The sequence below is a fragment of the Peromyscus eremicus genome, chromosome 2 (genome assembly GCF_949786415.1).
Source record: "Peromyscus eremicus chromosome 2, PerEre_H2_v1, whole genome shotgun sequence".
Classification (NCBI taxonomy): domain Eukaryota; kingdom Metazoa; phylum Chordata; class Mammalia; order Rodentia; family Cricetidae; genus Peromyscus; species Peromyscus eremicus.
In genome coordinates, this window is record NC_081417.1 from 157,237,332 (window position 1) to 157,261,440 (window position 24,109).

General features: G+C 44.4%; 1 protein-coding gene across 1 annotated transcript in view; it reads right to left on the minus strand.

The window, feature by feature from the left end:
* The window catches only part of Pex14 (peroxisomal biogenesis factor 14), a 148,848-nt gene that overhangs the window by 72,815 nt on the left and 51,924 nt on the right, over window positions 1-24,109 (minus strand). The window contains exon 3 of the mRNA XM_059255387.1: window positions 16,447-16,531. Coding sequence (XP_059111370.1) covers window positions 16,447-16,531 — 85 coding nt within the window. The remainder of the gene's footprint in view (window positions 1-16,446; window positions 16,532-24,109) is intronic.

The window sequence follows — 24,109 nt, forward strand, 5'->3', positions numbered from 1 at the left end:
AGGACATGAATATCACGTATGGCAGAATTATAAACGCATTTTTGGCGAAATTCAATAAAGCTGATTCTACTGCATAAGGTCAGCAATTTACTATAAAAAATGATATGATTGCAACTTTTAATATAACCCATGTATTTGCTGCAAGAAGACTGTAATGTAAGCGTCCGACCTCTCCCCAGGAGCAGAGACCGCCCGTTTACCCTTCACTGTCCTGAGAAAAGCAACCATACAGAACAACAGCATCAACTGCATCTGCTTACCAGCCACTTTCTTCAAGGCCAAGACTGCCTCTCCTCAAACTGAGACTAGGCTCTGGGTTAGAGCCCTCACAGAAGGCAGCAAAAGGAAGAGAAAAACCACTACAACTCAACAGAACCATCAAGTTCACCTTCTAGTCGGGACTCTAAGCAGCAACACTAGTAAAGGTATAAGGGAAGCACACTTCTGCAGCTTTTCTAGGCTCCGTACCTAATAATGTGAATCTTTGGGAGAGGGCCCCAGTCCATGTGAGTAGACAACACACGTGGACACCTTAGGGCTAAGTGTGTGGCATGTGCTATATGCTTGTAGTCCCAGTACTTGTGAGATGGAGGCAAGAGTTCAAGACCAACCTTGGCTACATAAAAAGTTAGAGGCCACTATGGGCCTGTCTCAGAAGAAAAATTAAAAACAACAAAAGCAACAGAAAAAGAAACTGGACATCTCAGTGATGACAGAAACCTGTTCCTCACATTAGGGATACCTTTCAAGTCCCTGTAGCCATGAAGACAGCCCCCTCCCCCAGACAGGGTTTCTTTGTGTAGCCCAGGTTAGCCTCAAACTCCGAAATCCACATGCCTTTGCCTCCCAAGTGCTGAGATTAAAGACATGCTCCACCACACCCTGCTATAGAAACGATCTGAGAAAATGGGTTATCCTAAGGATTAAATGAGAGATATGGGAGACACTTGTAAGCTCTAACAGAAAACACATATGCTAGGGGCTATGACATCACCTACATCATCCCAGCTCAGGCTGGTCTATAAACTCTAGTGGCTTCTATGGTCCCACTGCCAGTCTCTTCAGGGTATGAGCCATTACATCTCATGTTCTCAAAGCAGCACCCAGCAAGAACGGGAATGCTTGGTGACTTCAGCGGGGCTTGGTGAAGGATGACATGCCATTCAGCTTTCACTGAGCTCCATCCTTAGGGAAGGCTGCTTCCAGTCACTGCCACTGTCTCACTGTGCTTTCTAGGATCAAAGCAAGCTCCCTTCCTGCGCTGGAGTCCGAGCCTACTGACCTCTCTGCCAAGCAACCACATTGTGACCTTAGTGGCCTTCCCAGAGCACCCCCATTCCTTCCCATTTTGATTCCTCGCTCCACTTTCACTACTTTGCTTATTTCTTCCTATTTCTGGAGGAGCCTGTTTCTACCCCAGATCTGTCTGTTCTATTCACCAGGGCAAGCTCAGGGCTTTGTGAGGCATATCCACTCAATCAGTACTTGTTAGGTGGGTGGATAGATGGACAAGTGGACAGAAGGAATCATTTCAAACCAGGCAGAAAGATCTCCCAAGGAGTACCACTATTTTTGTCATTTCTATTCTAGCATTTAGTCTCCTCTTTGCAGGACTGTTTAAAGCAGAGCCTTTGATTAGAAAAAAAAACCTAAGTAAATATCAAAAATCATGGAGCTCCATATTTGTTCTCTTTCAATTACATTCTGTGCAAATCATATCCATTCGTAAGTTAAACTGACTCCTAACTGCCTCTTCTTCAAACTCAACCTGTGTTCTTTGGGCCAAGACCCCAAGTTTTGCAATTAGAATAATATAATTCACAATTCCATTTGTGACTCACAAGCTGGGAAGGCTTTGTCTTTGTTCTTCAGTTTCATGCACTGACAGTGAGTGGTAAAATATTTTTCTTGTTGGTCAAGAGTAACGATACGACTTGAAGCCAAAACAGTAGGAGAGTCCCATTCCCATGCACTTGCGGTGTCACTGAAGAGATGACATTTATTCGGGTGTGATATTTAATTTATCACTGAGGGTCAAGACGGTTGGGTTTTTCCTGAAATACCATGATATGATAAACTTCAACTTTATGAATGAAAGTCTTTGCAATCATTTAACAAACTCAAAACTGCACCAAATTTAAAGACCACCATCTCACTAAAGATAATCTAGTCAACAATCTAATTACAGAAGATTACTTTAAAGGGGCTTTAAAACTAAAAGGAATAATTAACAACAGAGCCCCATGCCTGAGGACAGAGGCAGCCCTGAGAAGACAGGCTCCTTAGGAGGGTGGGGTAAGCCAAGCACTCTGACGCTTACTCCAAGTCTGGGGTTGAGAGCGGATTACTAGTGGTGTCCAACTTTCTGTGAATCTAAATATAAGCTTGTGTGGCCCATCCCCCGACTCATTCAGGACTTCTCCTGACTTGCTTTTGCCCACCTCAAAAAGGAAAAGGAAATAAGGTTGTGCTACACAGCCTGCACTGAAGCAGGAGGATCACAAGTTCAAGGCCTGCTTGGCTACCTAGTGCGTTTGGGGCCAGCCCAGGCAACTTAGTAACAAGACAGGATTTAAAGGGCTGGATATAACTCAATGGCAGAACCCTTGCTTAGTGTGTGTGAAGTCCAGGTTTAATCCCCAATGGTACAAACAGTAGTAATAGTAGTAGTAATAAACAAATAATAGGTATAACAATAAATCTGGTGAATGAAAAACCTAGCCAGCTAGCAGTAAAAATAAATCTAAAATCAAGGTACACTATCTTTTATGCTTCACAGACATGGACACTAAAATATACATACACTCAAACCAGCAAACATACTTACTTTTATAAGGCATTGGTTCAAAACATTGATTAAAAAATGATTGGTAACTTAATAAATACTATCCAAAGGTTTTTTTGTTTGTTTGTTTGGTTGGTTGGTTGGTTTCTCGAGACGGTTTCTCTGTGTAGCTTTGCGCCTTTCCTGGAACTCACTCTATAGCCCAGGCTGGCCTCGAACTCACAGAGATCCACCTGCCTCTACCTCCCGAGTGCTGGGATTAAAGGCATGCGCCACCACCACCCAGTCCCAAAGTTATTTTTAAATCTAATTGCAGTCCAATCAACGTGCTTTTCACCAGGCATTGTCTTATGGTATACCTTAGGTTTCAAAATCTTTGCCTTCTACTCCTCTTAATATTCCCAGCAAACCCACATACCATGGTGCTTGTCTCCTTGTTTCCTCTTAGCAGATCCACTGCCTTAACACTTCCTTCTGGGAGAGGCCAGATAAGTATGACAAGCTTTCTTAAAGTCATCTCCAAAGCCAGTGACATCAATTTGTACCCCTCCAACGGACTGGGGGTCATCCTATAGCTTGGGGGTCATCCTATAGCTTTCATCCATTATTGGAGGCCCTCTTAAAAAGGCCCCCTTCCCTCACACACGCACGCCACTGGCTCTGTGCTGAAAACACAATTTCCCCTTCACCTTGGGGGCTGTGTATCTAAATGGCTTCAAAAATCCGAAGCTAAGGTTTCCACGAGAAAGGGGCCTGTGGGTAAACATGATTGTGCTGTTTGAGGAAGGCATTTTCTATTTGTAAATCTTTTTTCTCATATGGAATTTTCTGATACTGAGTCCTGACTTTTCCTGCTGTGTCTTTATCACAGAGACTGGGATGCCTCAAAACCATGTTGTCCAGACTCCTCCGGCAGCCGGACAAATATAAGTGTGAAAGTGAGAATGGGGTTTCCTCAGTCAGATGCACTCACAGGTGCTTTGGAAAGTGGAAATGAGGCAAACAATGAGTGACCTGCCCTTGCTGCCACTGCCTCCCCTTAAGAGTGTGTGCATTTGTATATGGGTATGTGGGAACGGGGGCGGGGGAAGACGACAGTCCAGGAGTTGATGTCACTTCTTCAATTGCTTCTCCATTTTTTATTTATTTATTTATTTATTTATTTATTTATTTATTTATCTATCTATCTATCTATCTATCTATCTATCTATCTATCTATCTATTTATTTATTTATTTATGAGACAGGTCTATCTATCTATCTATCTATTTATTTATTTATTTATTTATTTATTTATTTATTTATTTATTTATGAGACAGGTCTCTCAGTGAACCTTAGGCATGCCTTTTCAGCTAGACTGCCTCGCCAGGGAGCCCCTGGGATCTGTCTGTCTCTGTCCTCCCAGCTGGGGTTGGAGACATGCACCCCCACACTAGCCTTTACATGTGTATAGGGATCTGCACAGCAAGCACTTGATCCTTTGAGCTGTCTTCCCCAGGCCCTCTTCACTGCTTTCAGTTGTTGATGTGTGAACTTGAACTTGTGATGTAAACATCAGCAGAAGGATAAGGAAGATATTAGAAACACCAAGATTCAGCTGGACACAACAGCTCCCCTTTAATCACATCAGCTGGGAGGCTGAGGAAAGAGGACCCCCAACTTGAGGCCAAACTGGGCTACATGGCAGTTCAAGACCAGCATGGATGATATGGTGACACTCTGTCTCAAAACTCAAGTAAACTATCACCCAAGTTTCTATTGCAGTGCCCAGTCTCTGGGCCTCAGCTTCCCAGGGATTAGCTTTAGCAGGTGGAAGCCAAGCTCATATTCCAAGGTCTCTGTGACCGTTTTTGTGAGTGTCAGAAGACACCTCAAGTGGCACCTTCCTGGTCCCTAGATTACAGACTGGACAGTGTGCTTCAGAGGCAACTTTCTGACCCAGATAGACAGCAGTAACAGTGTCTCTGGCAAGTTAGTTCTTCAATGTTCTGGACATTCCTTGCTCGTGGTGTGTGTATATGTGTGTGTGTGTGTGTGTGTGTGTGTGTGTGTGTGTGTGTGAGACGTGTGTATGATGCATGCATGGGAGCATGCAGGCGTGCCTATGTGCACATAAGAAGACCAGACCAAGATTGTGTCCCCTCTACTGGCCTCTGCCTTACAGCCTCACACAGGATCTCTCACTGAACTGAAAGGTCAGTTTTGGCCTGGCTGTCTGAGCCAGGAAGCTCTCCTGTTTCTGCCTCCTAGTGCTAAGGTTACAGGCACATGTAGTCATGCCCACCTTTTTGATTGTGTTTTTGTTTTTTGTTTTTCAAAACAGGGTTTCTCTGTATAACAGTCATGGCTGTCCTGGAACTCGCTCTGTAGACCAGGCTGGCCTCAAACTCAGAGAGATCCACCTGCCTCTGCCTCCCAAGCGCTGGGATTAAAAGGAGTGCATGACCACCACCCAGCCATGCCTAGCTTCTTATGTGGATCCTAGAGATTTGAAAACATGTCCTCCTGTTTACAGAGAAAGTGTTCTTCCCCACTAAGCTGCTTTATACCCCACCCCCTTTTAAAACAAGGTCTAGTCAGGTATGGTGGTGCGCACCTTTAATCCCAGCACTTGGACAGCCAGGGCTACACAGAGAAACCCTGTCTCGAAAAACAAAAATGGGCTGGAGAGATGGCTTAGAGGTTAAGAGCATTGACTGATCTTCCAGAGGTCCTGAGTTCAATTCCCAGCAACCACATGGTGGCTCACAACCATTTATAATGAGATCTGATGCCCTCTTCTGGTGTGCAGGCAGACATACAGGCAGAACACTGTACATAATAAACAAATAAATAAATCTTTAAAAAAAAAAAAAAAAAAAAAAAGACAAGGTCTCATGTAGTCCTGGCTGGCCTCAAATTCATGATGTAACTAAGGATGACCTGGATCTTCTGATCCTTCAGCCTCCACACTACCATTGCTGGGACAGGTGGACAGGTACAGGTGTGAGCCACTAGGCCCTGCTGTAGGATCTGAGGACCAAATTTACACCTTTGTGCATGCTAGGCAGAAACTCTACCAGCTGAGCCACATTCCCCAAACCTTTCAATAAATATATGAGTTCTACCTACACATATAAAAGTAGAAGTTCCTATTGTGTGAAGTGTTCCAGAACCACCAAGTTCATCATTTCAACCTATAATACAATGAACTCAATATAGGAATCTGTTCCAATACCTCAGCAGAGGCCTGTCCGGATAGGCCTGTGTATACTGCTTGTTTCCATGCACACACACAGTACGAGATTAACAACTAACAATCAAGTAGTTGAATTATGGCAATATGCTGCAATACCATTTATGTAACTGTGGTCTCCTCTCATCTCCCCACCCCCAGGTACCTCACTGTACTGTGCTCACCCTTCCTGCAATGCCAACAGGAACATAAGTAAGTTCAGGGTGTGGGCGTGGTAATGCTGCACTAGAGATTATGCTGTGAAAGTCACCTGTGCACAAGCACTGTGACACTGTGGCAGTCTGATAACTCGGCCACTAGGTGGTTGACAGATGGTAAGATATAGAGTGGATCCAATGGATAGAGATGACTCATATCCCAGTAAGGACAGAGCAGAACAACTTGAGATTTCATCACACTGCCCAGATGCTACGTATTTCAAAACTTATTCATTGTTTATTTCTGGAAATTTCCCTTTTAATATTTTCAGACTGAGATGGACTGCAAATAACTGAAACCACAGAGAGCAAGGCTGCAGGTGAGGGCGGGCTCCTTCGAAGCCCATTAAGAGCACATCTTGTGAGGGCAGTGGGGAGGGGCTGAGTGAGAACAAAGATAATGGCACATATACATGAAAATGCTACAGCGAAACCCATTACTGTGTATGCTATCTTAAAAAAAAAACACTCATGAAAAAAAGAATACATTTTCTAAAGCATATACACTATTGATCACTGTTGCCATCAACTAAGCCTTCATTTCCATAGTAGGCATTTTTTTGTATTATTTTCACTCAATTCAATCAAGAATCTTTTACATAGACACTATCATTAACCTCTTTTTACAGATACAGAAACAAACACAGTAGTTAAGTATTTAATGCAATGCTATACAGCCAGTGAGACTCGGTGTGAACCCAGGCAGGCTATGCACTAGGGCAGTGGTTCTCAACCTTCCTAACGCTGCAACCCTTTAACACAGTTCCTCATGTTGCGGTGACCCCAGCCATGAAATTATTTTGTTGCTAGTTCATAACTGTAATTTTGCTACTGTTATGAATCATAACATAAATAGCTGATATGCAGAATATCTAATATGCAACCCCACAGAGGTTGAGACCCACAGGTTGAGAACCACTGCAACTATGGCATCCCCAGCTTGAGTTTTCCAGATGTGGCCTATTGTTTAGTCGTAAGGCTGCCTCCATGTGGTTCTACTAGTGGATAACGGCGCCTGCATCTTCCTGATTTCTATGTTCAAAATGCTGATACGCTCATACACGACTGGTAAGGATGTAAATGGTATAACCACTTTCAAGCAATAGTTGGGAAGTTTCTTAAAAAGAGAAACTCTGGGCCCAAGAAATGGCTCAAAAGGTAGATATACTTGCTGCTAAGCCTGGCTTGACCTGAGTTCAATCCCCAGGACCTACATGGTGAGAGAAAACTGACTCCAGAGAGTTATCTTCTGACCTTAATGCGCACACTGAGTCATGTGAGTGCACATACACACCTCAAATGTAATTTTTAAAATTGAGGGGAAACGTCAAACTTAGGCATGAGGTCCTGAGTTCAAATCTCCACAACTTCAGAGGATGGTGGCACTCCTCTGTAATCACAGTGCTCCTGTAGTAGGATTGAAGGGAGAAACAGGAGAACCCCTGGACATCTGAGTACCAGCTAGCCTGGCATACACAGTGGTGAACAACAGCAAAGAGACTTCTCTCAAACAAGGTGGAAGGCAAGGACCAAGACCCAAGATTGATGCTCACACCTGTATTCATACACACGAATATACATACACATACATCTTTTTCTCATACACACAATCAGAGTTAAATATATTCTGACTACACAATCTAGCCATTCTACCCCTAGGTACTTGCCCAAAATGGAATCATACAGGCCTCCAAAGTCTTACTCATGGATGTTTATATCAGTTTTAATTTTAATTTAATTTTAGTTTTAATTTAATTGAGCTCAGAAACAACCCAAATGTCCAGTAAGTGAACAGGTAAACAAATATAGCCAAACAACTACTGATACACAGCACATGGGTAAATCTCCAAATGATTATACTGAGGGGGAAAAGTGTATATACTGTATGGTTCCATTTACAAATACATTCTAAACAGCGGTTGTAGTGCTTGTCTCTAATCCCAGCATTTAGAAGGCTAAGGCAAGAACACCAGGAGTTCAAGGCCAGCTTTGATACACAGCCAGGCTCTGTCTCAAAACAAAGCAAGCTGCCAAGGTGGTTCCTGCCACCACCCCAGCCCAGATCCTCCACAGCTGACTTGCAATGCACTCAGTAGCCTTTTGGAGCCGCTTGGGCAACTGCCAGGCATCCTTAAAGCACAGAACCTACAGAGAACTTCCCTAACAGTTCCACAGTGTTCCAACTGGCCCGAGAACTGCGGCTATCAATATTTACAGTAGCGGGCCTTGCTGAGGGCTTCGCCCTGGCTGCCTAGGCCATCAACCCCAGTTCTTTTCTTGCTTGAAGTCTCCACAGGCCAATCTTGTTAACTGCTCATGCCCTTGCAAGAGTTTCCCATCATAAATGATGTCCTGCTCATTCTTCTTCATCTAAGTCCCTGGTCTCCCTTCACTCTAAGGTCAAAATTAAGCTTTGATGACCACAGTGACGGGGAAGAGGGTTCTGACTAGACAGAAATCTGAAAACAAAAGGACACACATCAACAGGCACTAGTCAGAGGCCTGAAGGCTAACTGCTCTGAAACTGCTAGATTAGACTGGAACTAATAAACTGTAACTTTGTAAAAAAGGGACTGAACATGGGATGGACATCCTGGTATCTTCTAACTGCAGCCACCGACTTCCTTAGCCAAGTGTCCCTTTTCAGACTCTCGAGGGCTGCAAGGTACTGAAGGTGCTAGTGGGAATACGATGAGATGGCTGCCCTGGAGCTCAGCTGAGTGAGCATTACACACCAGCTTCCCCTGCCCTGACTGCTGACTTTCAACCCCTCCTATCCAGCATCTACTAATGCAGCAAGTGCATAATAACACTCTACAAACAGTAGATGGCAAACTAAGGCTGAGCATCCCAGTGGCCACTGTCCCAGGAAACATCCAACCACAATGAAAGAGAGCGTACAAACTTCGCTTGCAAACAGATCCTATCCTTCCATTCTCTGAAGCTTTCCACTTATTTGAACATTTACTTGGACTGACATAAACTTATGAGGTAGGTGTAGTGACACACATTTGCACTTCCAGCTACTCAGGAGTTCAAAGCCAGCCTGGGTAACATAAACCCAATCTCAAAGAAATAAATAAACTGATTAGTCAATTAATTAAAATTATGAGCCTGTTCATTCAAAAAGCAAGGGATGAAGAGATTTTTCTAGCAAGAAAGTATTACTTCGGGCGGTGGTGGCACACACCTTTAATCCCAGCACTCGGAAGGCAGAGGCAGGCGGATCTCTGTGAGTTCGAGGCCAGCCTGGTCTACAGAGTGAGTTCCAGGAAGGGCTCCAAAAGCTACATGGAGAAACCCTGTCTCAAAAAAACCAAAAAACAACAACAAAAAAGAAAGTATTACTCAGGTAATCAAAGACCAAAATGTCCCTCAGAATCTAAACTCATGCGAAGTAGTAATAGCAATTTGTTATACTGTCTTTTTTTCTCTTAACAATTTCTTTTCTTCTCTTCTCTCTCTTCTCTTCTCTTTCTTCTCTCTCTCTCTCTCTCTCTCTCTCTCTCTCTCTCTCTCTCTCTCTCCCTCCCTCCCGAGATAGGGTTTCTCTTTTTAGCCTTGACTGTCCTGGAATTTGCCTGCCTCTGCCTCCCGAGTGCTGGGATTAAAGGCGTAGGCCATTATCACCCGGCTCTTAATAATTTCTTTATACCAGGTAGAGTGGTCCCCTCATACCTGTAATCCCAGCACTTGGTAAAGGTAGGAAAATCATGAATAGCTAGCCTGGGCTATAAAGAGAACTCTAGGCCAGCCTAAGCTACGCAGTAAGACACTATTACAAAATAATAATAATAATTTCTAGGTACAGTTATATGTTTATGTTTCTACTAGAAAATCATTTTGTCTAATTTCTTATAAAACTTAGACATTTTAAGCAAGAAAAATATCCTGTTAGCCTGCTCATCACATCTAAAAATAAGAGTATTTTTAGCATGTTAGCAAACTGACAGATGGTCAACAATGTGAGAGCAACAATATTTACTAGGGCATTGTTTGAAATAGCAAAAGACAGAATAAAAAGACCAAAATACAAACCCGGGACTGGTAGTTTAAAAAGTAGGATGCATGCACACAATGAAATACTATGCAGCCAGAGAAAAGAGTGAAGTAATCTGTCTGCTTCTCACCACCAAGCTCTACAGCCAGATTAAAGGCCAGGAGTCACACGTTTCTGGGAGTGAGAGGTGTTGAGGCACTTTCTTTCATGCTGGGTCACCTCAGGACACCAGAGACCCCAGCATTCTCCAGGAAGGAAGCAGGCCACAGCAAAGGGACCAGCAGGAAGAAGACTCACTCTTTATGGCATATCCTTCTCAACCTTGGTGCACGTGTGGAGGTCAGAGGACAGCTCTGTGGAGTGCTCTCTCCTTCTACCTTTACATGAGTTCCAGAGATTAAATTCAGGTCACCAGGCCTACACAGCAAGCACCTTTACTCAGAGCCATCTTGCCAACCTCTGACTAAATTTTCAATATTCCAAGAAGAAAAAAAAAAAATTAAAGCTGGGCCACGGTGGTACATACCTTTAATCCTAGCACTCGGGAAGCAGAGGCAGGCAAATTTCTATGAGTTCAAGGCCAGCCTGGTTTGCAGAGTGAGTTCCAGGACAGCCAAAGCTACAAAGAGAAACTCTGTCTCGAAAAACAAACAAAAAAACTCAAACAAACAATTTTTTTATTTTATTTTAGTAACACAAGATGTGTGACAATGTCAATACTGTCACTCTATCTTTGCAGTACCAGTGTAGGCACAGAGTTTATAAAAGAGCCCTCCTCCTCTTAGAAGAGTACCTGGGCAAGTCCTCAAGCCCCCCACACACACATAAGCACCTCTGTACAGGAAACCACACAGCTCTGCTTCTGGGGCAGTGAATGCTATGGGCCCTTCAAATGGGACCACACAGCATGTCTGCTCCCGGCACTAAAGCTGTTTCAGCCGCTATAGACCTCTCCTGGATGCTGAGAAAAATCTTCGGAGTTCAAGACAAGTTTGGATAACAAGGGGAACAGGAAAATTGATGGGGAGAAACCAGTCAACATGATGAATAGGCTGGTCCAGAGCAGCAGGTGACGGATATGCAGATGCAAGACTGGCAGGGAGGGAAGAGAGTCCATGCACAACAGATGGATGGAGATGCTCAATCATCCTCAGGAACAAGCACACAGTGCCACGCAGTCCTGTCTGCTCCGGCCGGCTCCTCACTCACCTGCAGGGTGCAGCCTCCACTCCCAGCAGCTTTGTGCAACAGCCCCACGGGGGGGGGGGGGGGGGGGGGGGGGGGGGAGCCCAGGGTAAAAATAGCAGGAGGTGGGAGGAAGGTGCCATTCCCTGCAAGCTGACTTGTGGGCCAACAGTGAACGGCCTCCTCACACTTTGCTGTTTTCCTCCAGCTCTTTGTCTTTCTCACTGCCTCACACTCCCAAGGAAAGCTTTTACTATTTGCCCAGGGCAGAGGGGCTATCACTACACAGGAAATTTAGTGGGAACAGGAGTGGCAGGGCAAACTGGGATTGCGATTCCACTGTCCGCTGTCCTGTTTTTCCATCACCATCAGTCTGTGACAGAGAACCTAGACCACCCTGTTCATATCAAGTCTGTGACAGCAGAGCTCATCAGTTAAGGGTACTTAGTACCCCAGTCATCTAAGGCTAACAGGTAACAACAGTAAGAAAAAACACTCACCGGGGCCTGCAAATGGGGCTCAGCGGCAAAGCACTTGCCTAGGAAGCCCAAGGCCGTGGATCTGATCCCCAGTACAAAAATAATGAGGAAGAAAGGAAAGAAGCAAGCAAGCAAGGAAGGTATGAGTGACTCAGCAGGGGCGGCTTTAAAAATGTCTGTGATGTACCAGGTTCAAGTCCACCAGCAAACACTGGGATGACTCTAAATCTTCATGCCATAACCAATGTCTCATGAACAAAGACTCAGAAGGGCCAGCCGGCCCTCACGGAGGGGCCAACACTACTCCTTCCAGCTCAGCTGCAGTCAAGCAAGGGGTGGTGCTGGCAAGATGTCCACCCCCTGCCCCTAAGCTATCTGCTGGACCCCAGCTCCAGGAACAAAAGCTCTATAAAAAAGACTTCTGGTTTCACTAAGACACATTAAAGAATTAATTATAAAGTAAAGCTGGAGGAGAAAATTAATTTTAGAAACACAAGAGGTTACTTTTTTTCCTAGAGATGGGGGAGGAAACAGTTATTTTCGTTTTCATCCTGGGGCACAAGCTGGGAGCTGTCCAGTCGATAACCTGGCCATCAGAACAAGGTTTGTAATTAAAAGGTCAGTGACCTGGAAAGCCAGGCCCACTCCCAGAGCTTCTCAGTAATGACGGAGCTATTAAATTAAGACTGTTATGAAATCAATGCTAAAAAAGCTTTCATGGTAACGAGATTCCATTCAAGGACATGCAAACTACCTCATGAAATGGACGTAAATGATAAAAAAGAAAAGTAATAAAAGAGAGTTAAATTGAAATCTGTGCAAGAATTTACTCCCCCCCTTAGAGGACTCCAGTGAGAGAAGCCCTTCACCTCCACCCCACCACCAAGGTTAAGCCCACCAGGATTCTTTCTTTCCCAAATTCATTTCCATAAGGAGGGAGCTTCCAGAAACAGAAGGGTACACTCTGCTCCCCCTTTTAGGAGAAGAAAGTCATGGACAGGTGAGGAAGAAGCCCTTGGCTAACACACTTGAGAGGGTCCCACCCTCCTGGCTCCAAAGGGTTCTGCAGGAAAGCCTCCGCTGATTCTGAGAGCTACATCAGGGCAGTCAGCTGACAACTCTATCCCTCCTCCACCTCATCTGCCTTCAGCCTCCCAGGCACAGGCATCTCATCGGCCTGCAGAGCATGCTGGGAAGTGCCTTGCCTCCTATACTATATTTTGTGGTATCAAATCGACAGCAGCCCATGGACAATGTTCTCCAAACCTCCAAGTCTCAGGACTGCTGCTACTGCTGTTTCTAGACTGACTACTCGGCCTCCTGGGCTGCAGCCTGCTGAGAGGCCCACTGCCTGCCTGGCAAGAAAAGCATCTATATATAGACCAGCTCTATGAGGGCTTAAACCTCACATAGTCCAACTACTGTCATGTGTGGCTGACTCTACCATAGCTGTGTCATCTGCAGAATCAAGAAGCTGGACACTATACGAAAACATTCATTCTAATATTCTGAAGGTGAACAGCTGCTTTTCTCTTTCATCAAAAAAAAAAAAATCCTGAGAATAGGAAGAATTGCTGTAAATTACATAAAATGGCAATACAAACTTCAAAGAAAATGATAAATGATTCTAATAACTTCATGTTTCTCATTAATGACTCTATATTCCGTCTTTAAAGCATCTAAAAGAGATCACAAAACAAACAACAACAACAAACCAAAGAAGACAGACCCTTGCAGACCAATGCTATCTCACTTCAGCCCACTCCCCACCCCCATCAGAGAGCTCAACACTTAACCTGTCAGTAACAGGCACAATGCAGCCCCTGCTTGGGCTGTGGTTTCACAATAAAACAAACTCGGCGGATGCCTAAAGTAACCCTCATTTTCCACTGAACTGACATGTACTACAGGGACCTCAATTTCTATATTAAATATTAAATAATATTAAAAGAAAAACAAAATTGGATTTGCTTTTTCAGGAAAGAGATGTTTATTAAGAAAAAAAAAAGCAAGTCAGATTATAATTCAAGTCAGTGCTCCACTGCAATTCCCCGAAGTGACATACGAGGAAGAGCCAAGGCTGCAGAGCTGAGAGCTCTCCCGAAGCCAGCGCCCCAAGTCCCCCACCACGGCCCTGCATGGAGCAGACCTAGAGCAAGGAGACAATCCTCTTCCTTCCACAGCTACCGTGAGGAACAGGGCGGATGCCCTTTGCCCATCCTCATCATGGACGGTGCCAAGCATCCCGGTTGTATAAGCCTGACTCAATGAATATCAGGAATTTTAGAAGTGAAGTTTAAATCCACGAAGGGGCTTTTCTTCCCCAGACACCGATCAAACCTTGGAATTCTTTGCCCAGAAAAGGTCCGCCAGAACTTACCCTATTGGGATTCACCTCGGAAATGGATAATTACCGACTGAAGGAGCATTTTAGAGGCTAATGGAGATGGGTGATTAGCTTCAGTGATTCCAGGCTTAAGTACAGGGTAAACCAGTGTGGTTCTCTTTAGAACAAGAAGGGCTAGGGAGCCTCCCTGGGTTCCCAACACCCAAATTTCTAAAGACTAACCTGAATCAGGAGTCCACTCTACCAACAACGCTCATCTCTTTCACAGCTCTGTGCATACATCGCCCCTCAGAGACATCCGACAGCCTTTAAAAAATGGCATCCCCTCCAGCCCTGGCACCTGTCACCTGACACACCATGGACTTCGCTGTTCCATTTGTTCATGTCCTGTCCCCCACCCTGTTGAAGCAGAAGTTCTCTGAGGACAGAGTTTTTGTCTTTTCTGTTCTCAGTGAATTTCCAGTGGAAAGATCAGGGTATGATACAGAGTCGATGCTCATTCCTGGGTGAACTGATTAATCAATCAGCTGGATGTTTTCCTTTCTTCTTTCTTTCTTCTTTTCTTTTTCCTTTTTTCTTTTTTGTAAAGAACAACAAATAATAATTGCATAAATCAGCTCCCCCTCTATAGTTGTTATGAGCCAAGTGACTCAAAAGAAGTATTATTTGGTCCAGAGTTTCTCCCTCTCGCTCTCTCTCTCTCTCTCTCCCTCTCCCAGTCAGGGATTTATTAAAATTAAACAGATTAGATGGAGCTCCTGATACTAAAACTGCTCAGCAAAGCCTGCGGTGGGGAAGTGCCGAGCAAACACCAGAGACATTTGTCTCTAAATTGCTCTAAATACCTTCTGCAAATGAAATTCTAACCCAGCTGCGTTTGAGAGAAAATGAGGACTAACTGGTCATTGTCGGTAGAGGAGAAGATCAGACAGTTATAATACTGCACAATGTACTGGGCTAAGGATCTCTCGGCAACCATAGATTTTGTCTCAGGTTACCCCGGGTAATCAGCTCAGCTTTTAGGCTCAGCTTTCCCCTGCTTCAATGCTTTGATGAGAGAGCTGAAATCCCCAAGCTTTTATGATTAATTATTCCCTATAGGTACACATATTTCAAGGAAAATCTCTTTTATGGCATGATGCTTGCGGAGTAGAGAGGCCAGCCAACACACTCCCAATTTTAATAATCTCCTAATGATGGGGGTGAGTACCATGCAGCTAGCAAGCATGCGACTCCTTCATGGGGACCTTGCCATGGGTCTGCTGCTAAGCAGCTGCTGTGAATGAAATGTTTGTGCCTACTGTGCCCAAACCCTGTGAGTGGAGGCCCTGTCAGTGGCTATAGAACACTGTTTTGGTCCCAGAGCAGCACTTCTGGATACCACAGATGTGCTTAGAAATGCCATGAAAACATCCCATCATCCATCCCAGTTTAAAAAAAAAAAAAAAAAAAAGACAGAATCACCAGAATTTTAAAGCCAGCATTCTAGCTTTTAAAGAAAAACTCATTTTGGAGTGAAGAACACCCCCACCCCCACCCCCACCCCCAGTGTTATGTAAAGCTCTTTAAGTAGCTTCCTAGATCTCTAGAAAAGTAAACATCCTAAGAATAAAAGTCAGCCTTCTTTTTTGGTTGGTAGTTGTTTTTACTTTACAAAAAACCAAATACACAACAGAACCAGAATAAGTTCTATCTGCTTCAACAATACGGAACTTATCAGGATCCATTTTATCCCAGCCTACAGAAATACCATAAAAATCAGGAATTTAACACTTCAATCTGGAAATCCTTCTGCCTGTGTTTCTGCACCTAGTTCCTCTTATCTTTTGCTTTTCTGTAGCTGTACTGAAGCAGGTGACCTCTTCTAGCCCAAGCAGGTCATTTTGTGGTCAGGTCACTAACAGACTGACCAGAAAGCAGGAGTCCTCCAGTTTTATTCAATGGGCCAGTTCTGCTACTGAATGCTGACTGTACCATGATGCTCTTGGTCTCATATCTGCTGCTTAATTGTTCAAATCCTGTTATTTCTCTGCTCCACTGTGAGCAAAGAAATGTGCATCCCATTGAGGGGTGGCCACCTCACCCCTATGTCCCACCCGCACACGTGGACAGCCATGGCGACCCTTGATGTATTCAGCACCTATCTCTAGCTATGATTTCCACTGCCCCAGCCCTGGTCCTTTCTACAGACCACTCTACACTGCAAGGAAACCTGTACCTTTCTTCTTAAGAAATGCTCTCCTGGTTGCAAGTGGGCTCTGCCGGACTCGAGAATTCTGTAGGAACTTCACTGCTGTGGCAATCTGGTGGAGGAGATAAAACAGAGAGAGTAAACTTCAGTAATCTGAATTTGAAAGCCAGAAATTTTGAGTTCCCAGGGCCACAGACAAAAGGATACTGCTGGGATCAAATATATAGCAAGCTACTTCTAAAACTAGAAACCCACCTAAATAGAAGACTAGGTTCTCCTGTCTTCACTGGCTTCCCGTTTCTGAGAGGAACAAATGGCACCTCCTTGGTTTAGCTTTTCGGACCTGCACTGAACTTCTTCTGCCTTCCTGGTTCAAGCTGCTGCTTCAGGCACACTCAGCTACTATCCTTGTACCATGCATACTCTCATTCTGGGAGGCTTCCCTTTCCCATCTCTACCTGTCTACATACTACACAACACACCTTTTTTGTGCATGCGCATGCACAGGAGCATACACACACACAAGAGAGAGAGAGAGAGAGAGAGAGAGAGAGAGAGAGAGAGAGAGAGAGAGCCTTATAGAGCCTGTTCTGACTCCTCAGAGCTTTCCCTAAATCAGCAAGGCCTTTCCGGTCTTCCTATTCTCTTTAGTTCTTCAGGGCTGTGATGTGTACCATATAATTGAAGACATAATTATACTGTCTTCTCATGTTCAGGCTGCCTCCCCAACTACACAGTAAGGAATGGCAGGGAAGAGACGATGCTCCCTATCTAGTACCTAGCAAAATACTGGAGTTGAAGGGGTTTGTAAAGCAGACACACACATGACTGGCCACACTGGTCCCCCCAGTTCGGTGAAGCTGAATTCTGATGAGCCTTCGAAGGGCAAAGTTCGGGATTCCCTGGCTACAAGTCAACAAATTGACAGACTATTTCCCAACCTCTGGTATGAATATTATTTGATGAAATCTTCATATATACAAATAAGTCAAGCAGGGGATGGAAGAGGCATCAACCCCTACACTCAGCACATGCAAGGCATGTGTTTATGCTGCCTGACTGCTATCCACAGCAAACAGGGTCCTACAGGACAGAAAGTGCCAAGCTGCTCCAGGAAGAAAGAGGGCTGTTTAGAATGACTGGCACTATTCACCTCATCAAAACCAAAAGCAAAACATGGTCTCCTCTTAAGGTAAAGCTAATGCAGTTCACTCTCAGGGGCCAGAAGTAAGGATGTTTCTGTGATTCTAAATTAAGGGCAACCCTGAGCCAAGATTCAAACAGCAAGTGCTGTAACTATGAGTGATGTTCAGGTTGCACATCACCTCCTGAGACCAGAGTTCTCAGGAACAAAAAGAAATGAAGGCAGATCAGGAAGAAAGAGGAAAAGAGGAAGACAGCCAGGGAAACGCCTCATTCTCCTGATAAACCCTCAGTGGGAGGCTTACCCTGGGCTCCTCCTTAAAGGTCAGGCTCAGCACCCTGACCCTCCAGAACTGGACCTGTCCCTCCACAGATACTATTGCTCTCAAGAGCCAAGCCCAGCTCCCTGTGAGGGATGACCCCTCCAACACTGCAAACTGCTCTGACTACCATCGCAAACAGCAGGACAACCACAGTTCTAGGCTAATGAAAATTCAATGTGGGAGCTTGTAGAACCCCCAAACTGATACTTCCGTCTCAACTAGATCACCTCAGGTTACAATGGAAAAAAAAGTCTAACAAACCTCTACAATATTATGATGAAAAGACTGGGAGGGAGGAGTATCGAGGAAGGGCAGAAAGGAGAAACAAGAAAAAAAGAAATGGGAATGAGCAAAAGAGATGGGAGTCCAAAGGAGACACACGAGAAAGGGGGTAGAAAGAGAGGAAGAGGATGGAAAGAGCAAAGGTGCGGAGTGTGCTATGCTCCAGAAAGAGAAGGGATAGGCACACATCACAGGCCCTCACGGGTCACCACCAATCCGCACTGCTCAGATGGCTCAGGTATAATTGTGTTCACCTTGCGAAAGTCATACACCTTCTACATGTTAGGAAACGACAGTACTGGTCTCATGCGGCAGCTTCTGGCTGTGCTGTGTGTACCAGGTGTCACAGGAAATGTGGATGAGCAGGTCTTGGGCACGAGATGTGGACCACACAGCTCCTCTCATTCACCCATACAAAGAGAAAGCCTTCCCGCATCCTTCCAAAATTCCCCATGACAGAAAAAGAAGACAGAACCACACCACTAAAATGCCCAGGTTTCACCTTGCTCTTTTAATACAGTCCTTGGTATATGCATTTCTGGTCAGAGAGCAAAGTTCTGATGGGTTTAATGGTGCACTCAATGCAGTGCTTGGCGCATTCCATCAATTTTTTTTTTTAAAAATTGCATCTCTTATTTCTTTAAATACATTAATCAGCCTAGTGTAGGCAAAACGGATCCATCGGACAATGCAATAAACATGAATTATCATCTATCCAACACGCATAATGGCTTAAAAATACATAATAGCAGGTGTAGTTTAAATGATTAGTTATTACACCTGTGGTGGGTCTGATTCAATTGGGAAAAATCATCTTTAATAGGTTAAAAGGTTTAGATCACCATGCTTTCCTTAAAGTGGCTGCAGAGAGGGAATGATGGAGTGCTCTGTCATTAGTAATTCATTTAAGAAAAACGTGGGGGATATAGCAAAGAACAGCATAAACGAGCGAATCCAATTTAAACATCAGGTAAAGTAGAAAACACCTTTTAAAAAAGCAAGATAAATGAATTTGGAAGGGAGATGAAATTGACGTATTTATTTTAACGGGAATTTGACAAAGTCCCGGCACACTTCAAACTTGCAAAAATATGAACAATTTCTTTTAAAGTTTCCACTCACTAATTTCAAGTCATATAAAATAATACTGCCAAACACCTACATAAAGTGTTTTTGAGGCTCATTTATGTTCCCCTTGATCTTTGTCTGAAAATGCAGGCGACAGGCAAATCACATATTTAACAGCATCGATATCACTATGTTAGATGCAAAAATATAAAGCACCCAAACTAATAGCCTCAACATAATGTGCTGAATAAGAAAGATACCCAGATAAGCGGCTATGTGTAAGCGTGAGCACACGAAAACCTCTCTTCTCCTTTCACTAATTATTTCTCCAGCCACTCTTCACTCTTCTCCTCCCTCCCCACAAGACACTAGCACATTGAAGGGGGGCATAAAGAACTTGTCCAATCTAGAATTTTATAGCCCCATGATTCATGCATTGATGGTAAAAAGATGTCCCAAAACTCCTAACCCATAATGCAAAGATCTTTGCCCACTGAATAAACTGCCAAGGTGCTCAGTTTGTGCCTTTCACCAGCCTATTGTTGGACACTTTTCATTAACTTCATGAAACAATTCAACTGACTACCCTCTGCAAAGGTCCAACACACAGCACGCTTTTGTTGGATTCAATGATGGGGTGCCTGCGGCCTATCCTGTATTATCAGTTGATTTTCTAATTAGAAGATGAATGTGACTATTCATGGGTTATATTTTGTGCCCAACTAAATTACATAAATTCAGGCCAAATCTTCCGCCTCAATGTCAAAGATGTAAAACGGAGATGGAAACTTTATTGCATATGTTGTGGGAGTGCAGCGAGCCCTGGAGAATTCTGGCGCAAAGCTCCTGATGCATTGTTGGGCCACTTGCTGTGGAGTCGCTCCTCACCTTAGACTGATTGAGTTCTTAATGAGTGTACCCCGAATTAGCAGGAGCTAGTTTGATTTTAAAAATTAAGGATGAACTCAGAAAAAAAAATCAGAAGCAAAGTTTCTCATTTCCCCCAACTGTGCAACAAGCAAAACAGAGCAACTCTGCCAACCATGAACTCCATGATTTTAGGGAAGTTTGTAATTTCCACTGCTTAGCCCTTTAAAGCTACAGGAAGAAAATGCGGAAGATAAATTCTCGTCTCTGCAGTCTTGAACAGTGGTTACATTGGAGTCCCTGACCATGACTTGGGGATAAAGTAGGGGAGGGCTTCAGCTGTAAAATACCTTTGGATTCAAGATAACTGGCCAACTGAGCAAGATCTGTACAGCAGGGAGACCAGGATCTGTAACTGCATAATGAACGGGAGCACAGTGCATTCCGGGTGATCTGCTACTCCATGCTAAACACACAGTGTGGGGTAAGCAAGGCCACCAGGAGAAACCCAGGGCTCCTGACTGTCTTCACTGAAGGACACTTCTATGTGTTTGCCCATCTCCTCCAAAAGCCCTACACACTGTGATCTACAGAGCACACACTTATCTTCTGTTTGAGGGGACGGGAGAACAGAGCCTGTCGAATAATGAACCTGGGTTTCAGGGAGTCTTAGGGCACTTTGCACCTGACATGTAAACCCTGATGCACTGTCTCTGGTGACACTTATTTGGAATGCCACCAATTCCAGCCTTCCTGTGTACTACGTACACATCTATCTCCTAAAATGTGAGCATTCATTAGCCAGTTTAAAATATTAAAAATATTCAAAAATGAATGCCCTTACCAACCAAAGCCACATCCTTTTTAACCCAGGGAGGAGCACCTAGAGGGCAGGAGAAGTGACCAGACACAGGCCTGAAACCCCACTCCAGTGCCCCATCGCTCCCGCACTGCTCACAAGATTAAATTGCCTGTGAAAGGCTCCCCACTCCAGCTCTAAAGCAGACACCCAGAATCCTGTTAACAGGCACTAGACCAAAGCCAGCTTGAGTTTTAACAAGGGCTGACTTTAAAAGCCCGGCAATGCTGAGGAGAGAGCCCTCGTGAAGCAGAAATGTTGCATTTTAGTAAGAAATCAGTACTCTGTCAGGAGTTCCTTGACAAATATGGTCATCTGGTGTGCACAAGGAAATAGTTGCAAAGCAGCTGTTAATCAGAGAAACACATCGTAGAACGCTGATGCTAGCACTCGTGAAAAAATGCAACGGGCTAATTATGAAGCCATATATCTCACTAAAGAGGCTGTGTGCCTTGAGACTCCAGGCAGAGCACACTCGGATCCAGGGTCCTAGGACAACATAATTCTGGTTTTCTGCACCCAGATTCCTCTCTGGTCTACAGTTCGGTGTCAAGCTCTCCGTTCTTTCTCAATTCTGCACTCTCTTTCTAGGTAGGGCACAGGCTAGGGAGGGAAGGAAGCAGGGGCAACCACAAGCCACATTCCAAGACATTGCAGGAACACATCCAAAAGGTGACAGACCTTACTAAGTCAAAGCAGACGAAAAACCTATGAGCCTGCAAAAAGAAAGGAAATGTTGGAACGGAGAGGAAGTGTACCACGAGAGCAAATATGTGGGAACCTCAATGGCCAGAATCAAGAACAGCATCGATAAACAAAAAAACAGAAACAACACACAGTCCGAAGCTCAAAGGAAGAAAGGGAGCTTCCAGAAAGCTGCTACCCAGGCGTGAAATTCAATGCACAAAAGCTAAGGGTCTCACAGCCAGGTACAGGAGGGAAAGTTAATATGCAGAGGAAGGCTCGGTCAGCCAAAATTCAATACGATTTGCTGCAAGGACAAGGAGGAACAGGCTCCCCGAAACCAGACTAGGGGGAGGGGGAGGGGCGCCACAGCACACTCAGAGCAAAACCACTGGAATGGCAAGAGGGGAATAACCTTGAGGTGGACATGCAGTCAGGAACCCAAGCACAGAGCCAAAGTGCCCCCTAGCCGGAGCCAGTGGTGGCGCAGGCCAGAGGTGGCCGCTTGGCTAACTCACACAGCCCAAATTAAGTGTTTTCACTCAGGGAAAATGAAATGTTTTGCAAGATGAAACAGAATGAAAATTGAGGTTTTAGGTAATTACTAGTTGGCATTTACATATCACGGGCTGGTTCAACACCTATTCATTTTCCTCTTTTATTTAAAAAATTGCTCATTAAAAATGAACAGATGACAGTGACAGGGTTTTGGTTGTTTTTTTTTTTTTTTTCTTTAATATTCGTTCCCCTTCTCTGAGGGCTACAAAATTGAGAGGTACTTTTTAGTCCGTTTATCTACATATTAGCACACAAGCATGGGTGCACACACTTCCATTTAATTTATAGTAAGTGGAGAATGGAGAAGACAAAGTGTCCACAAACTAAAGACAGTGAACTGAACTTAGCTAGCTCTGTACCTAGGAGGGACGACCAATCACGTACCCTGGTGCTCAAAGGGTTAAAGGAAGAAGTCTCTCTTTGGATTGGAATTTCCTTGTTGTGGTCACTGTCCTTCCCCCCACAGTGATTGTGCTTGTGAGCCCTGACTTCCTTTGTTTTATTCTCCTTGGTCCTTTTGTTTTTCACATTAAAGAAATAAAAAAACCTCTGGCAGAGGTGCAGAAGAGTTGACATGATACAATACAATATATTTTAGGGGCTATTGCGTAAATCTGTATTTAGGGAATTCGAAGGCATGCATTATTGACCCTAGTCTCTCTTAAAACACTGATATATGAAGTAAAAGCCTCCATGAAAAGTGGCAACTTCACATGCGCAAAAACTCCCTTTCAAAGTGAAATATCTCTGTCATCTACATTTTTTCTTGGCCCTAGTTAAAAATACTGCATGAGCGACTTGCCAGAATGACAGTTTTATTGTTTTATGGGAGTAGTTCTCCCAGAGACGCATGTGGTGGTAACCTCGTCTTAAACTACCACACACTACTCAGTACCCAGCGACAGTGGTCTTAGGGACAGTGACTTTGGAGAGGGTTTTCTGCTCAGCAGAGGACTCTGGGCCAACTTAGAGCACAGAAGGAGCTGGAGCATGGATACGGAGTCAGGCAGGCTGCAGATGCTGCGAGCCACTGAGCACCGTCGTCACACAGAAGGAGAGAAATCCACAAACTCGCTATAGAGGAAATGAAAACCCGGGCCTCTGGGCTGAGAAGATCAAAGTTCCTTTTTAGGAAAGGTTGAGAAGGAAAAGGATTTTCTCCTTTAGGCGGAAAGAAAAGCAAATTTAAATGCCTTGTCCCCACACATCCCCACCTGAATTTCCACAGCAACCCTCTAATTTTTGATGCAGCCAACAAAGCAGTTACCCAAAGAGGGAAGAAAAAAAGGATGACATTTGCCTTTCCCTTGGCTTTGAAATCCAACTGGCAGCAGATTGTTTGAAGTCCTGTTTAGAGAAGAAACTGTAATAGCCTCCATACTGAAAAGAGGAGGGAAATGCCATTATACACGGATCACGGTAGCAGTGACCTCAGCAGAGAAGGCAAAGAGCTGGCTGTGAGCTGGAGGTGCGGCTAGCTAGCACACCAGCACAGAAATGAAAGGTCTATGTGCCAGAGTTGAGTGGCCAGAGTTGAGCGCTTGGTCCTGGGAAGCACCAAGAAGAGTGAGGAGCTCAAAGACCATCACAGCATTTCTCAACAGCTCCTTGACTGTTCTTCTCCCAGTGCCCGCCCTGCTTTTACAATTTCAATATTCCTCTAACTCCCTGCACTGTTAAAAGAGGAAGCAGAAAGCACCTAAGCTTGGTGTAAAATTAATGAAGGTGTCAAGCTGTTGAGTTGAATCACTCCAAAGGAATGTCATGACTCAGTGTCCAAGACCTCCTTAGGAGAACCATGAGCTCACACGGTGACGGTGGCTGGTGACTCCAACACTAAAAATATGTAGCAGACAGTACCTAGGACCTTCCCTATAGTACCTAGGTTCTTTCTCTCTGTTGCTGG